Below are 16,594 nucleotides of genomic sequence, written 5' to 3' on the forward strand. Positions count from 1 at the left end.
TAAATTTCCCTCAAAAACGAACCCTCGGACCTAAAACCTTGGATTTCTGCCAAAACAACAATTAAGGCTTGAGCTTAATTTCCTTAATTCCCTTAAGGAAAGACCCTGGAAACCCCCTCTGGACAGGAAGGAAGCGGGAAGGCCCCTCCTCCCCCCGCAGATCCCGACCTTGGCTGTTTTTTTCGGGAGAAACCCCAAAACCAGCGCGTTTATTCCTCGGAGCAACGGCCCCCCCGTCACTGTGATGGCAATGTGAAAGCGCAGGTAGCCTTTGTTACGTGTGTCTGTCCTTTTTAAAAAACAACCAGGAAAAAGGAAAAAAAACCCAAAAAAAACCCCAAACCTCCCTTCCCTCTTAGAATTAAACTTTGTAGTGTTCCTGTTCTTTGTATTTTGAGTTGCATCTTATTTATACGGCGCAGTGTAGGCATGGATTGCATGTCGGTTTTCTATGCGGGCACCACGACATTCTGACTGTGTATTATAAATCATTTTTACCTTTTTAAACAGGGAAAAAAAAAACCCAACAAAACAAAAAAAAACAACAACACAACAGAATCATTGTGTGGAATTTCTATACTGCAAAGCCAAACACTACATGGAGTCCTCTCTTGGTTTGTGTTATTTATTTTCCGAGGCGGTTGGGGCGGGCGGGGGGCGGGCGGAGCCGTGTGTGCGTTGCCTTATGTGGGCTTGACCAATTTTATCAAAATAAAGGCCTGAAGGGGTAAAAAAAAAAACGGTGGCTCTTGTCTTCAGGGGGGTGGAGGGGTGGGATGGGAAAAGCGTGGAAAAAAGGGAGAATCCCGTGGAAAAAAGGGAGAAAATCCCATGGGAAAAGGGAGAGAATCCCTTGGAAAAAGGGAGAGAATCCCTTGGAAAAAAGAGGGAATCCCTTGGGAAAAAAGGGAGAGAATCCTGTGGAAAAAAGGGAGAGAATCCCTTGGAAAAAAAGAGGGAATCCCTTGGAAAAAAGGGAGAGAATCCCTTGGGAAAAAAAGGGAGAGAATCCCTTGGAAAAAAGGGAGAGAATCCCGTGGGAAAAGGGAGAGAATCCCGTGGGAAAAGGGAGAGAATCCTGTGGAAAAAAGGGAGAGAATCCCATGGGAAAAAGGGAGAGAATCCCTTGGAAAAAAGGGGGAAGCTTGAATTGTTGTTCCAGCAAGAAGCAGGCAGGGCAGGATTGAGGAGAGGGAGGTTCTTGAGGAAAAGGTGCCTCCATGCATTGGCATTTCCAAGAAAATTCCCAATCCAGCCCAGGGCTCTCTCAGCCCCACTGAGCTCAGCCCTGGAGGGTTCCTCCCTTCCACATCTGCAAGGAAAAAGCTCCAGAAGAGTGGAGAGAACACACACGTGAACAAGGAGAAATCCAGAATTTATTATCCAGCATTCCAAGTGTTTATTTTCCAACATTCCAGAACAAAGATACTCTCCTTAAAGTGCTTTTTCATTTATTAAAATGAGCAACTTGTACCGAGGCTGCTCCACGTGTCCCTCTCAGACTCGTGCTGAGTTTGCTTTGCAGCAGGTCTTGAAAAGGAAAGCAACATTCACACTCCTTGGAGCAGGGAGAAGATTCCTGGGACTCATCCACGCCAAAGGAACTCCAACCATCCCGGCTGCTGCGGGGAGCTCCCAGCACGGCGCTGAGCTGGGGCTTGCAGCAGCTCAGCCTTCTGCTCACACTCCCTGTCTCCACCTCTGCCCTTCCCGGAGGATCTGTGTAACATTTTCAGGGATTTGCTGCTGGGGAAGGGGAGCTGGAGGCTGCGAGGGCGCGGTGGGAGGTGCTGACAGCTCTTGGGGCAGGATTCCAGAGCGGGAGCGGGGCGGGCGAGCACGGGGCGGGGGCAGGACGGGGATTAGTCCTGCTGGAACCGGAACGTCTCGTAGTCCTCTGGGATGGTGTCTGAGGTTAAAGCAAAGAGAGATCAGGGGCAGGAACAGCAGGGAGAAACAGACTCGGGTCCTGTTTGCTGCCCCGCTGCCGTGGCTGTGCAGGTGTCCACGACTGGAAAATGGAGGAGAATTCCCAGTCTGCCTTCCCGAACTCACCGTTGCAGCGGTAGCGGAGGTTGGACCAGATGATGTTCTCCTGGGAGAAGCAGAAGACCCCGAGGCGTCCCCCTCTCATGGTGGTGTCCAGGACAACTCCAGTGTCTGCCACGACCTCGGGGCCCTCGTAGAACCGAGCCCTGGAGGGGAGCGAGGCAGGGAGTGGCAGGAGCTGCTCCGTCCCTGGGAGTGCCCGAGGAGGGAGCTCCCCTCCAGAACCGTTCTGGGGCTCCCTGGGGCTGATTTCCCTGCTGGGAATGGTCCTGCCCTGAGCCTCACCTGATGTAGCCGACCTGGGGCCGGTGCTGCAGGAACCAGCGGTAGGAGGTCTTGTCCTTCCAGCCCGAATTCCGGGGGTCCTTCCAGAGCAGCTTCACCTGGTCCGTGGTGTCTCCCGTGTGCCACAGGGAATTCCGCAGGTACTCCCCAGGGCCCGTTTTGGATTTCACTGCCTGGGACAGAGGAGAGCCTGGTCAACGTGTGCACAAAGGATTCAACACAGCTGCTTATCCCAAGGCAAAAATCCAGCAGGGAATTCCTCCTGCAGGGTTCCTTTACCTTCAGCTGGATGCCAGGCTCTGCCACGGCCCGGAAGGGGTTTGCCTGCCAGTAGGTCTGCTCCATCTGCTTCCACATCACCACGTAGAAGCTGGAGCTGTCCTGGTAGCCAAAGATGAACCCGGCGTAGTCGTCGTCCGTGGCCGTGTTGACGTGGAAGGTGCCCTCGAAGTCCACCCCGTTAAAGGCTGTGTACCCTGTCAGGGGCAGCAGAACAGACACTCAGCATTCCTGGACAGAACAGAGCCAGGATTCAGCTGGGGAGGTGGATTTTGCCAGGGGGAATCTGGACTCTGTGCACTGCAGGAAGCAGTGGATGGAGTCATTAAGCAGTGGCTGATCAGAGCAGCACTGAGTGATGATTTCCCAAAGGGAGAAGGGGAATTCCTCACCTACAGCCAGGCCAGGGTCGCTGTTCATGGTCTGGACAATCTCCATGCCCTGGGAGAGAGGAATTGTGACTCTTTAGTGCAATTCCAGACACACCAAACTCCCTCTTGTGCTGCTCCAGGGCTGTGACTCGGGGATTTGGGCACTGCAGAACCACGGAGCCTTTTAGGGAAAACCCTCCAGGACTGTTCCCAGCTGGAGCTCTCCCTACCTGGTTGAGGACGATCCAGTTGGGGTCAATCTGGGCGTCCCCCTCGGGGTCCAGCACCACGGTCTGGAAGGCCCTGAAGTCGGTGAGCGTCACCTCGGCGTTCTCGGGGCAGACGTCGATCCTGTCGATCACCATGTCCCTGTCGAAGTCATCCTCACACAGGTTCCCCACGCCGTCCCCTGGGCACGAGGAGGAGGAGGAGGAGGAGGAAGGAGCCTGGAGCAGCAGCTCCTGCCCTGGGTTTGCTCAGCCTCGGGCAGCACCAGGGGCAGCTGAGGGCACCAAGGGACTGGGACACCCTGAGGAGCTGCAGAGAAACCTGGAGGCTTCTCCTGCTGCCAGAGAAACCCCTCAAAGCCCAGACACTTCTGGGAGAGAGAGTCTGACCCCAAACCTGATCCCAAACCTGACCCCAAACCTGATCCCAAACATGATCCCAAACGTGGCCCTAAACATGGCCCCAAACCTGATTCTAAACCTGACCCCAAACCTCACCCCAAACCTGACCCCAAACATGATCCTAAACCTGATCTCAAACATGATCCTAAACCTGATCCTAAACATGATCCCAAACATGGCCCTAAACATGATCCTGAATCTGATCCCAAACATGATCCCAAACATGGCCCTAAACATGGCCCCAAACCTGATTCTAAACCTGACCCAAACATGATCCCAAACCTGATCCCAGGCCCCAAGCCTGGCCCCAGACCTGGCCCCAGTGCTGGCACTGTGGCCATCTGCCATGTCCCAGGCCTGGCACCAGTCAGTGCCAACAAAACCCGAACTCCTGCACATCCCAGAGCCCGGAGCGACCCCAGGACCCCCAAAGGACCCCCATCCCTCCGTCCCCCCATCCCTCCCTCACCATCCGAGTCCTCCTGGCCGGGGTTGGGGACCAGCCTGCAGTTGTCGGGGCCGGGGGGTCTGAAGTCGGGGATGCCATCATCATCATCATCCTCGTCACACTCGTCCCCCAGCCCGTCACCGTCCGTGTCCACCTGGGAGCTGTTGGGCACCGTGGGGCAGTTGTCCCTCGAGTCCTGGTGGCCGTCCCCGTCGCTGGGGGAGAAGGAGAAGGGACAGGGACAGGGACAGGGACAGGTCACCCACGGCCACCAGCACCGGAGGCTCCCCCAGCGCCGGGAGCCGCGTCGCTGATTTCAGCCTCAAAGGTCACAGCAGGAACGGGGCAGGAATGTCTCTGCTGAAAATGGGCAGCTCTGGGGGGGCTCCTTCCTTCCAGTGAGGTCTGAAGAAAATTCTAAACCTCTGTTTTTTATAGGGTAAGGCCAAGCCGGGTTTTCACAGCCCTTTGGTGCCTTCACCCCCAGGATTTCACGCAGATAAATAGAATTTTTAATTTCTGCAGCTCTCACCTGTCCTGGTTGGTGTCACAGACATCTCCCACCAGGTCGTGGTCAGTGTCTTTCTAGAAAAATAAAGGCAGAATAATTTAAATTTTCCAGAGGAAAAGGCAAGGAAGAGAACACAGAGCTGCCAACAGCAGGAGAGCTTCTGTGGGAATTTTTGGGGGGATTCTGAGGAACTCCAGCAGTGGGACAGGGCAGGAAGGGAGAGCCCAGAGTGCCGAATTTCCTCCCTGGCTGATATTTGCTCCAGAGGGAATTTCCTTTTGTGCCACAGGAGGGCGGCAGCTGGAAGTGTGACAGGGGGTGACAGGGGGTGACAGGAGCGGCCCTGCAGGACCACCCGGGGGCTCTGTACCTGGTCGGGGTTGCTGAGGGTGGGGCAGCTGTCACAGGCGTCCCCCACGCCGTCCCCGTCCCCGTCCCTCTGGTCAGGGTTGGGCACTCTCCTGCAGTTGTCCATGGTGTTTTTGATCCCTGGAAAACAGGGCAGAGTGGATCCACAAAAATCCAGGGGGTGAATTCATGGCTGAAGCAAGGATTTCAGGGTTTGGGGGTGGTGTTCTCTGGGATTCCTGGCTGCTGGGAGCAGCTTTTGTGCTCAGCTCAGTCTCCAAAGCCAGCCAGGTTTGTGTCCAACCCTGACTCCCCCAGCCCCGAGCCAGGAGCTGCCGGCAGCTCAGACATTCCCAAATTCCCCCCTTAAAACGCAGCACAAAGCAGTCAGGACGAGGCTGGCTGTGACGGTGGGCGATAAAAACAAAACTAAAGCAAAGGCTGAGAGCAGCACCCTGAGCTCGGGGACGCGGGGACCGCCCCGTTTGTCACCCCCGAACGGGGCTGGGGACACCCCAGCAGGAAGCAGGGACGCGCCCGCCCTCACCGTCCCCATCCATGTCATCGTCACACTCGTCGCCCCTGCCGTCGCCGTCGATGTCCCTCTGGTCGTTGTTCTTCACCTGGCGGCAGTTGTCACACGCGTCCCCGAAGTTGTCCTTGTCGGCGTTGCGCTGGTCCGCGTTCCTCGTGTACACGCAGTTGTCCTGCGGGGACAGGGGACGCGGGCTGGGGACAGCAGCGCCGCCTCGGGGGGCCACGGCCAGCGGTCACTAAGGACAGGCTCCCCAGCCCTCCTGGGGTCCCGTCAGCGTCACGGGGTTCCTCAGCCTGGTTTGAGACCCTCAGAGCCCCCGAGAGAGGCTCTGGGGACCCCTGAACTCCCACCGGGATCTCTGAATTCCTACTGGGACCCCTAAATTCCCACTGAGATCCCTAAATATACACTGGGACCCCTAAAAGCACACTGGCATCTCTGAACTCCCTCTGGGACCCCTGAAATCACACTGGGACCCCTGAACTCCCTCTGGGACCCCTGAATTCCTACTGGGATCCCTGAACTCCCTTTGGGACCCCTGAATTCCTACTGGGCCCCTGAACTCCCTCTGGGACCCCTGAACTCCCACCGGGATCTCTGAACTCACACCGGGACCCCTAAAATCACACTGGGACCCCTGAACTCCCACTGGGACCTCTGAATTCCTACTGTGACCCCTGCATTCCCCCCGGGACCCCTACATTCCCCCTGGGACCCCTGCATTCCCCTGGGACCCCTGCATTCCCCCCGGGACCCCGGCATTCCCCCGGGACCCCTGCATTCCCCCTGCCGGAGCCCTGCGGGGGCAGCAGCAGCCCAACCTCAGCGTTTGGGATCCCGTCCCCGTCGGCGTCGTCGTCGCAGGCGTCCCCGATGCCGTCCCTGTCCGCGTCCTCCTGGCCGGAGTTGGGCACGGTCACGCAGTTATCCTGCCGGGACAGAGACACGGGGACATGGGACGGCGGCCAGCCTGAGCTCCGAGCTCTCAAGCAGCACCCAAGTCTTGTCCTGGAGGGAAATCGGGATGAAATTCCCGGATTTCCTCCCTCACCTTGCGGCATTTCTTGTCGGAGCAGCGCTGCTTCTCGTCGGGGACGCCGTCGATGTCCGTGTCCTTCCCGCACACGTAGCCGTTCCCTGCCCAGCCCACGAGGCACTGCAACAGACACACAAAGTGACAAAGTCACCAAGTCAGCCCCCCGAAACGCCAGGATTTACAAGAGAAACGGCACGAAACGCCGCAGATCCCGGGATGTGAAACCCTGCAGGGAAATAACGCCCGGGAGAAACATTTCTGGAATTTCACCAGCTCGGATCCGGCTCTGCTTGCTGCTGGGCCGTGAGGAGGAGCAGCAGAACTCGGCTCTGAGGATGCTGAGCGGATCCTCCCCGCTCAGCTCCAGGGAATTCCGCACCCCACAGATTCGCAGCGCTTCGGGGAAAAGAAAACCCCAAAAAGCCGGACGGGAGCAGCGCAGGGAGGAGCTCAGGGACAGGGACGAGCAGGGATGGATCGGGAAGGGCGCTCTCCAGGAGAGGGCAGTGGCAGACCCGGGAGAGGAGCGGGGGACGAGGGAACGAGGAGAGAGCCGACCGACCCCAATCGCAGGGAGCTGGGATCACACCTGAACCCAATCCCAGCGAGTTTGGGATCACACCCGAACCCAATCCCAGCGAGTTTGGGATCACACCCGACCCCAATCCCAGCGAGTTTGGGATCAGACCCCAGTCGTGGGGGAATCAGAGCAGACCCCAATTGTTGGGGGGTCGGACCAGACCCACAGGAGTGTGGGACCCAACCCCGATCTCGGGAGGGCGGGACCCGACCCCATCCGCATGGAAACTGGGATTAAACCCAGATCGCAGGAGGGTGGGACCAGACCCCATGTGCGGGAGGGTCAGACCAGACCCTTCCATCCCACGGGATCACACCAGACATCAGATCTCGACAGGGTGGGACCAGACCCCAGTCCCGGGAGGGTGGGACCAGACCCCAATCTCTGGAGGGTGGGATCAGACCCCAATCTCGATAGGGTGGGACCCGACCCCAGTCCCGGGAGGGTGGCACCGCCCCGGTGCCAGGGTGGCAGCAGTGCCCGGACCTGGCAGGACAGCGAGCCGTCCCTCTCCACGATGCACTCGGCTTTCTCGTGGCACGGGCTGATCTCGCCGTTGGGGCAGCGCCGTGCCCCGGTCGCTGTCTGGCTCCTGCAGCCGCTGATCTGGTCGCCCACGAAGCCCGGCTTGCAGGCCCCGCATTTGTAGGATCCCTGCGGGAAAAATGGGGACGAGGAACTCGAATCCCGGTAAATCCCGGCTGCAGCCCTTCCTCGGGACACCTCCCCCTACCCCGGGGGCTGGCCTGGAATGCTCCCAGGGATGCAGGGGCAGCCACCTCTGGGAATTCCATCCCATTCCCTCCCAGCCAGGAATCCCTTTCCAATATCCCACCCAAACCTCCCTTTTCCCAGTTTAAATCCATTCCCCGTGTCCTGTCCCTCCATGCCTTGTCCCCAGTCCCTCTCCAGCCCTCCTGGAGCCCCTTCAGGGCTCTGAACTCTCCAGTGAACCCCCCCAGCCCTCCCAGAGCTCCAGGGGTGCTCCATCCCTGGATCCTCCCCGTACTCCTGAGGATTTACCCGAGTGTTGATGCAGATGGAGTTTGGGACACAGTTCCTGGCAGCTCCAGTCTCACACTCGTTGATGTCGGTGCACACCTGCCCGGGGAGAGCAGGAGCTGCCTTCACCTCCAGCCCAGCCCAAACCCCAGCCCTGGGCAGGGCCAGGGGCAGCAGCAGAGCCTGGCACACCTCACCAGCCCAGGACTAGTGAGCTTTCCTGCTGACAAGCTTGAGGCAGCTTGAGGTATTCCCAGCAGGGCTCCAGACCCCTCTCCAGAGCCAGCAGATTCCAGCCTGGGAACAGAGCTGAGCTGCTGGAATATGCTCACTGTGGAAGGGGCTCCATGGATTTGGAAGCTCAGTGGCTGCATCCCACAACCAGCCCCAAATTCCCAGAGCCACATGTGGGACAATTACCCCTAAAAACCCCAATCAGCACAGGCTGTTGGGATTTTTAATCTGCCTGGAGCTGTCAGAGAAGCCGGGAGGGGGTGGCAGCAGCTGCAGGAACTCTTCTGTGTCCAGCAGGAAGGATTCCCATTGCTATTTTTATTCCCATTCCCATTCCCCTTTTTGTTCCCATCCCCAGGATGGCCCCACAGCCCCAGAGGCGTTGGGATGCTCTGCCCAGCCCCATTTTGGCACAGGGGAGGTGGCTCTGGGGCTCAGGTGCCAGGACATCCTGGGCACTCTCCTCTCCCTGCATTCCCACCAATACATGGAACCATGGAACCCCAAAACGCTTTGGGCTGGGAGGGACCTTTAATCCCTTTGGGAGGGACCTTTCATCATCCCATCCCCACCCCCAGGGACACCTTCCACTATCCCAAGCTGCTCCAGGCTGTCCTGGGACACTTCCAGGGCTGGGAATTCCCTCCCAGCCCCTCCCATCAGCCAGGAATCCCTTCCATCCTTAGCAACCATCACCTCGCAGTTTCCCTCCCGATTCTTCACATTCCTCTGAGTCCCAGCTGCAGAGGGGAGAGAATTCCCAGCTTCCGAGGGACACAGAACATTCCAGGCCCTCACCTGTTTGTTGGCCCTGGCAAAGGCCAGTCCCACCCCTTCCAGCAGCTGCCCGGTGAAGCCGGGCGGGCAGGGGTCGCAGCGGAAGCCGGGGTTGGTGTTAATGCACTGGACTTTCGGGAAGCAGGGGTTGGCATTGCACTGAAACAAGAGAGAGGGTGCCCAGGGCTGTGCCAGGGGGCAGCTCCAGCCCTGGGGCACGTCCAGCTCTTGGGAGTTTTAGTTGGAAGGGAGATAAAACAGCAGAGGAGTTCCTCAGAGCGCTTCCCCAGCCTGGGTGTCCCCCTGGGGTGCAGCAGAACAAAGCCACTTTGAGCTCTGCTTGTCCTCAGGTGACACCAGAGCCCAGGCAGGGAGCTGCTCTTGCTTCACCTTTTCCTTTCTGGAATCCTCAGAGTCCAGGGGACTGGACAATTCCTCACCCTGGCCTTGAAACACAACTCGAGTTGTTTGTTCACCACTCTTTCCAAAATTGCTTTGAATGCTTTGCTTCCTCCAACACTTCATTATTTCCCCTGGATTTTATGCTCTGTGCTGGCAGATGCATCACAGGAATACAGTGGAACCCATATTTTGGACTGACAATCCCAAAATCTCCCATGGAGCCTTCAGCAGGTTTTTAAATTGAAATGCAACTGAGGCTCTGCAAGAGTGGGATAATCAAGTTCATGGTTTGGGAAGCACAGAGCTCAGGAGCCCTACAAAAAAATCCATGGATGAGCAGAGCTTTGCACACACACAGAGCTTAAAATTGGTGGAATGCCACATTTCCTAAAAAAGATAAGATTTCCTAAAAATAATACACGGTATCTGCCCAGCAAGGTTTGATTTAAGGGCAGAAACAAATCCCTGTGGTTCAGATTTGCTGTTTCAAGGATTATCTGGGAACTCTTTGATTCCATTCCACACCTAATAAATCTTATCTCCAACAACTCCTCAGCAGAGGAGGTGGCTCTGGTGTTCCAAACTCCCCTCCCTGTGTGGCACAAACCTCAGCACTTATTTTGTTGGGACTGGACTGGCCCTAAACCCTCCCTGGGGAGGGCCAGGCACAGAATTCCAGAGTCTGCAGGAATCCCAGTGTCTGCCAGGGGCAGAAGTGCAGCTCCTGCAGGAATCCCAGCTCCTGCAGGGATCCCAGCATGTGCCACGGGCAGAACTGCAGCTCCTGCAGGAACTCCAGTGTGTGCCAAGCACAGAATTGCAGCTCCTGCAGGAATTGCAGCTCCTGCAGGAATCCCAGCATGTGCCAGGCACAGAATTGCAGCTCCTACAGGAATTGCAGCTCCTGCAGGAATCCCAGTGTCTGCCAGGCACAGAATTGCAGCTCCTGCAGGAATCCCAGTGTCTGCCAGGCACAGAGTGCAGCTCCTGCAGGGATCCCAGGGTGTGCCAGGCACGGACCTGCAGCTCCCGCAGCTCCCGCAGGGCTCTCGCAGCCCCGAGGCAGCTCCCGGCCCGGGGCCGAGGCTGTGCCGGTGTCACCCCATGCCCCCTGTGCCAGTGTCCCCCATGCCGGTGTTCCCCGTGCCGGTGTTACCCCGTGCCGGTGTCCCCCGTACCGGTGTCCCCGGTGTCCCCCATGCCGGTGTTACCCCATGCCAGTGTCCCCCGTGCCGGTGTCCCCAGTGCCGGTGTCCCCGGTGCCGGTGTTCCCCGTGCCGGTATTCCCGGTGTTACCCCATGCCGGTGTCCCCCATGCCGGTGTCCCCGGTGTCCCCGGTGCCGGTGTCCCCCATGCCGGTGTCCCCGGTGTCCCCCGCGCCGGTGTCCCCCATGCCGGTGTCCCCCGCGCCGGTGTCCCCGGTGTCCCCCGTGCCGGCGTTACCTCGTTGATGTCGCTGCAGTGGGTGCCGTTCCCGGAGTAGCCGGCGGGGCAGGGCCCGCAGCGGAAGCTGCCGCCGCTCTCGGTGCACGGCACGCCCGGGAAGCAGGGGTTGGGGACACAGCGGTTGAACTGCGTCATGGTGATGACAGGACCTGTCACCTCCGGCCGCATGCCTGGGGGACAGCAGGGGCTGAGCACAGCGTCCCAGAGCCACCAGAACAACCTGGGGTGTCCCAAAGCCACCACGGGGTGTCCCAAAGCCACCAGCTGAGATCTAGGGTGTCCCAAAGCCACCACGGGGTGTCCCAGAGCCACCATGGGGTGTCCCAGAGCCACCAGAACAACCTGGGGTGTCCCAAAGACACCACGGGGTGTCCCAGAGCCACCACGGGGTGTCCCAAAGCCATCAGCTCAGATCTAGGGTGTCCCAAAGCCACCATGGGTGTCCCAAAGCCACCATGGGGTGTCCCAGAACCACCAGCCCAGCTCTGAGGTGTTCCAGAGCCACCAGTACCACCTGGGGTGTCCCAAAGCCACCAGCCCACTTGATGGCCCAGGGGCAGAAGAAAAGGCTGGGGCGGCAGAGGGGCAGAGGGGCAGGGGGCAGGAAGGGGGCAGGAAGGGGGCAGAGGGGCAGCAGAGGGGCAGCAGAGGGGCAGGGGGCAGCAGAGGGGCAGCAGAGGGGCAGGGGGCAGCAGAGGGGCAGCAGAGGAGCAGCAGAGGGCCAGGGGCACACGGGCACTCACCGCAGGCGTCACATTCCATGACCGTGTTCTTCAGGAATGTGATCTCCTTGATCTGCAGGGGAACAGCGCCAGGCTGAGCCGGGACCGGGATCCCGGCACTCCCGGGGTGGGAAATGAACCAATAATAAATAATAATAATAACGAATGAATGAATAAAAAAATTAAAATTAAATTAAATTAATAAATACTAAAAATAAACAAATAAATAAATAAATAAAATTATTAAAAAATTAAAAAATAAATGAAATTAAATTAAATTAAACTTGTAGGGTTTTTTCCTCCTTTAGGTTTTTCCCAACTCGAAGGTTTTTCCAACTGGAATTCTTTCCCAATTCGAAGGTTTTTCCAACTGGAATTCTTTCCCAACTTGAAGGTTTTTCCAGCTGGAATTCTTTCCCAATTCGAAGGTTTTTCCAACTGGAATTCTTTCCCAACTCGAAGGTTTTTCCAACTGGAATTCCTTCCCAACTTGAAGGTTTTTTCCCACCTTGAAGTTTCTCCCAGCCTGGGAGTTTTTCCCAACTTTACCTCCCAATTGCAAAGTTCAGTTTTGCAGCAATAATCTGCTCACTCTGCACAGGAAGCAGAGAATTCCCAGAGCTCAGGAAATCAGGAATGAGGAATTTTTCACCCACCTGCTGCTTCAACAAATCCCGAACTTCCAGCAGCACCCTGTTGGTTTCCCTCATTTCTTGCAGCATTTCTGGCCCGACTTCTCCTCCTAAAAAAACCCCAAAATTGTTGGAAAATCCCAGAAGATCCCAGGTTTATAATCCAGCTGATTATAAATCTGGGAAAGTTTATAATCGAGTGGATTATAAACCTGGGAAGGTTTTTATTCATATATATTATATGAGTATATATATTTATATAATATATATCTATGAATATATATGAAAATATGAAAATATGATAATGTATGTTTAAATATTTATATTACTATATGAATATATAATATATGAATATATTTATATACGAATAAGAATCATAATACTTTATTATATGAACATGTCTATTTATATGAAATATGTTATTATATGGATCCATTATATTTATATATTTAAATATTTATACATATTTATAAGAATATATCATATATATTCATACATTAATAAGAATCATATTAACAGTACTTTATATTAATATATATTCATATATTGACAATCATATTAATAATATTTTACATTAATATATATTCATATATTAATGATAATCATATTAATAATACTTTCATTATTATTCATATACTATTTTCTATTATATGAACAATAATTATATGAATATAATAATTATATGGATAACATTCATATATTATTATATCAATAATTTAACCCCCAGGACTCAGCCTCTATCCCGAGGAGCTCCTGGCTGGAATGGGATTTGGGATCATTCAGGATATTATTGTATCAATACTTTAACATGATCAGGACTCAGCCTCCATCCCGAGGAGTTCCTGCCTGGAATTGGGGCTGGAATGGGATTTGGGAACATTCATCTGTTATTATATCAATAACTTAACATGATCAGGACTCAGCCTCCATCCCGAGGAGTTCCTGCCTGGAATGGGATTTGGGATCATTCAGATATAATTGTATCAATAATTTAACCCCCAGGACTCAGGCTCCATCCCGAGGAGCTCCTGCTGGGATGCGGGGCTGCAGCGGGGCGTGGCAGCAGCTCCGGGCTGGCACGGGGCATCTCCCCGGGCACGAGCCCCGAGCCTCGCGCTGCGGAGGGATTTGGTGCCAAAAGCAGCAAATCCGGGGCAGGGGCAGGGGCAGGGGCAGCCCGGGGCTGTCGGGGCTGCGGGACGGGAGCCGCGGCCCTCTCACATGCGGCCCTCTCACCTGCGCCCCTCTCACCTCTGCCCCTCTCACCTCTGTCCCTCTCACCTGCGCCCCTCTCACCTGCGCCCCTCTCACCTCTGTCCCTCTCACCTGCGCCCCTCTCACCTGCGCCCGCGGCATTCCCGGCACCGCGGCTGGAGGCGGGGTCCCTGCGGGCGGCGGCGCTTGGGAGGGGCCGGCTGGGATCTTGGGGACACAAAGGACAGGGGGCTCAGCCAGGGACACCGGGAATGCTGGGGGTGAGCTCCGGGAAAAACCGGGAATGCTGGGGGTGAGCTCCAGGGAATACCGGGAATGCTGGGGGTGAGCTCCGGGAACACCGGGAATTCTAGGGGTGAGCTCCAGGGAATACCGGGAATGCTGGGGGTGAGCTCCAGGGAAATCGGGAATTCTGGAAGTCAGGAGCAGCTCCAGGGGTAAATTGGGAATTCTGGAGGGTCAGGATCCTCTCCAGGGAAAATCAGGAATTCTGGAGAGTCAGGAGCAGCTCCAGGGGAAAATTGGGAATTCTGGAGGGTCAGGATGAGCTCCAGGGAAAATCAGGAATGCTGGGGGGCAAGATCCTCTCCAGGGGAAATCGGGAATGCTGGAGGTCAGGATGAGCTCCAGGGAAAATCAGGAATGCTGGAGGCCAGGAGCAGCTCCAGGAAAGACTGGGAATGCTGGGGTCAGGATCAACTCCAGAGGAAAATCAGGAATTCTGGAGGTCAGGATGAGCTCCAGGGAAAATCAGGAATGCTGCAGGATCAGGGCCAGCCAGGGAAGGATCCCACCGAGCCCTCCCGTTGGGATTTGGGGTTTGCAGGGTCCCTTTGGGATGGGGTGAAAATCTGGGATGTGCCCAAGGCAGGGAGGGAGGGATGGAGCTCGTGCTGCTGGGATTTGGGGATTTTTAGGGATAATTTGGGAGTGAAAAGGTAACTGGACACAGAGTTGAACTCGGGGATTCTCCCAAAATCCCAGTGCCAAACTCCTCGTTGGCCATGAGGATGCACAACCTCATTTCTCTGGGTTTTTTCCTGTAATTTCTCATTTTATTCCTATAATTTCTCCATTTTTCTCTCTAATTTCTCAATTTTTCTCTATAATTTATCATTTTCCCCCCACAATATCTCAATTTTTTTCTATAATTTCCTCTCTTTTCCTCCTATTTCTCCATTTTCCCCCTATAATTTCTCATTTTCCCCCCATAATTTCTCTCTTTTTTCCCAGATTTGCCAACCCCCTGACAGAAACCACCCCATACCTACAGCAAAGAGAAAACCAGGAATAAATCCCACAAACCCCTCTGTGCATCCAGGGGAAAAAAAATCACCTGGAATTTGGCTCTGCATCCCTGAGCAGGGAGAATTTCCCAGCATTGATTTCATAAAAATTCCTCATTTCCACAGGACACACAAACCCCAAAACCTCGTGGATCTCCCCCCCCAAAAAATTAAAAAATTGGTGAATATTTGTGAGGTCTCCAGTAAATTTTGGATTTGGAATAATTTGGATTGGCAGAAATCCTCCTGGAGCTGAGAATTCCCCAAAAAGCAGATTTGGAGAAGTGGAATTTGAACGTTCCTGGAGGTCAGGAAATCCAAGGATGTGCTGGGACATTCTGTGGGATGGGGATAATCTTATTTATTTCCTTGATTTTCCTTCAATAAAACTTTCCTTCAATTATTTATTTCCCTGATTTTCCTTCAATGAAGTTTCACCTCTCAGGAGGAAAATTGGGAAAAAAATCCCATGGAGCATTTACAGTTTTCCTATAAAATCCCCCTCAATATTTTCAGGAGAAATCCTCCCTTTTTATCACCTTCCACCCCTCAGCATTTTCAGAGCGGCCTAAAAAACCCTCAAAAAATCAGAATTGAGCCAGGATTAAAGCAGAGTTAAGGCAGAGTTAAACCAGAATTAAATCAGCATTAAATCAGAGTTAAATCAGGATTAAAGCAGAGTTAAATCAGCATCAAATCAAGAGTAAAAGCAGAGTTAAATCAGAATGAAATCAGCATTAAATCAGAGTTAAAGCAGAGTTAAATCAGAGTTAAATCAGAATGAAATCAGAGTTAAAGAAGAGTTAAATCAGAATGAAATCAGAGTTAAAGAAGAGTTAAATCAGAATGAAGTCAGAGTTAAATCAGAATGATATCAGAGTTAAAGTTAGTTAAAGCAGAGTTAAGGCACAGTTAGAGCTGAGTTAAAGCAGAATGAAACCAGAGCTAAACCAGAGCTAACCCAGCATTAAACCAGAGCTAAACCAGAGCTAAACCAGAACTAACCCAGCATTAACCTGGCATTAACCCTTACCAATCCTCCTCTGCTGGCACCAGGAGCGGGGACAGGCGAGGAGCAGCAGCAGGAGCAGGGCTGGAACCATCGCGGGCTCTGGGAGCTGCAGAAACTGCAGGAACTGCAGGAACTCAGGAACTCAGGAGCTGTAGAAAGTGCAGAACCTCAGGAGCTGCAGGGGCTCAGGAGCTGCAGAAAGTGCAGGAGCTGCAGAAAGTGCAGGACCTCAGGAGCTGCAGGGGCTCAGGAGCTGCAGAAAGTGCAGGAGCTGCAGAAAGTGCAGGAGCTCGGGAGCTGCAGAACCTCAGGAGCTGCCGGCGCTGCCGCTCTGCGCCGCTGCCCATGCGGGAGCTGCTATTTATCAGCCTGTCCGTCCGTCCGTCCGTCCGTCCGTCCGTCTGTGTGTCTGTCCGGCCGGGCCCCGCTGCCGTCACCGCTGGCCGCGAGCAAACAGCGCCACAGCTCCGCAGCACAGAAAAGAGATTTTTTTTTTTTTTTACTTTTTTTTTTTTTTTTTGGGGGGAAAAAGCCGGGGGGAAAAAAAAAACCGGGGGAAAAATTATTATTATTAAAAATAGGGAAGAGAATCCCAGATTTTATTATTATTATTATTATTATTATTATTATTATTATTATTATCTAAAATAGGGAAGAGAATTCCAGATTTTTAAAATTATTATTATTTTGTGCTAAAATAGGGAAGAAAACTCCTTTTTTAAAAAAATTTGGTGCTAAAATTAGGAAAAAATTCAAGATTTTTTTTTCTTGTGCCAAAATAGGGAAAAAAT

At 54.2% G+C, this 16,594-nt stretch overlaps 1 protein-coding gene across 2 annotated transcripts; it reads right to left on the reverse strand.

Annotated features, from left to right (window-relative positions):
* Positions 1-1,358: 1,358 nt before the first annotated feature.
* Positions 1,359-16,217, reverse strand: LOC121352697 (cartilage oligomeric matrix protein). Of its 2 annotated transcripts, XM_041465867.1 has the most exons (21): positions 16,110-16,217; positions 15,825-15,952; positions 13,632-13,712; positions 12,315-12,400; positions 11,680-11,731; positions 10,934-11,106; positions 9,109-9,246; positions 8,098-8,175; positions 7,561-7,728; positions 6,510-6,614; positions 6,280-6,387; positions 5,468-5,627; positions 4,943-5,061; positions 4,594-4,646; positions 4,083-4,276; positions 3,215-3,393; positions 3,006-3,054; positions 2,614-2,810; positions 2,335-2,507; positions 2,056-2,195; positions 1,359-1,909 (listed from the first exon to the last, which is right to left on the reverse strand). In XM_041465867.1, the coding sequence occupies exons 2-21, from the start codon at positions 15,892-15,894 to the stop codon at positions 1,863-1,865; spliced, it is 2,370 nt and encodes a 789-aa protein (XP_041321801.1). In that variant the 5' UTR covers positions 15,895-15,952; positions 16,110-16,217; the 3' UTR covers positions 1,359-1,862. The 2 variants fall into 2 exon arrangements, with proteins under 2 accessions (XP_041321801.1, XP_041321802.1); XM_041465868.1 differs by lacking the exon at positions 13,632-13,712 and having other exon boundaries at positions 16,110-16,215.
* Between the last annotated feature and the right edge of the window lie 377 nt (positions 16,218-16,594).

Source organism: Pyrgilauda ruficollis, unplaced genomic scaffold, assembly GCF_017590135.1.
Source record: "Pyrgilauda ruficollis isolate IOZ18807 unplaced genomic scaffold, ASM1759013v1 scaffold192, whole genome shotgun sequence".
In the NCBI taxonomy this organism is placed as follows: domain Eukaryota; kingdom Metazoa; phylum Chordata; class Aves; order Passeriformes; family Passeridae; genus Pyrgilauda; species Pyrgilauda ruficollis.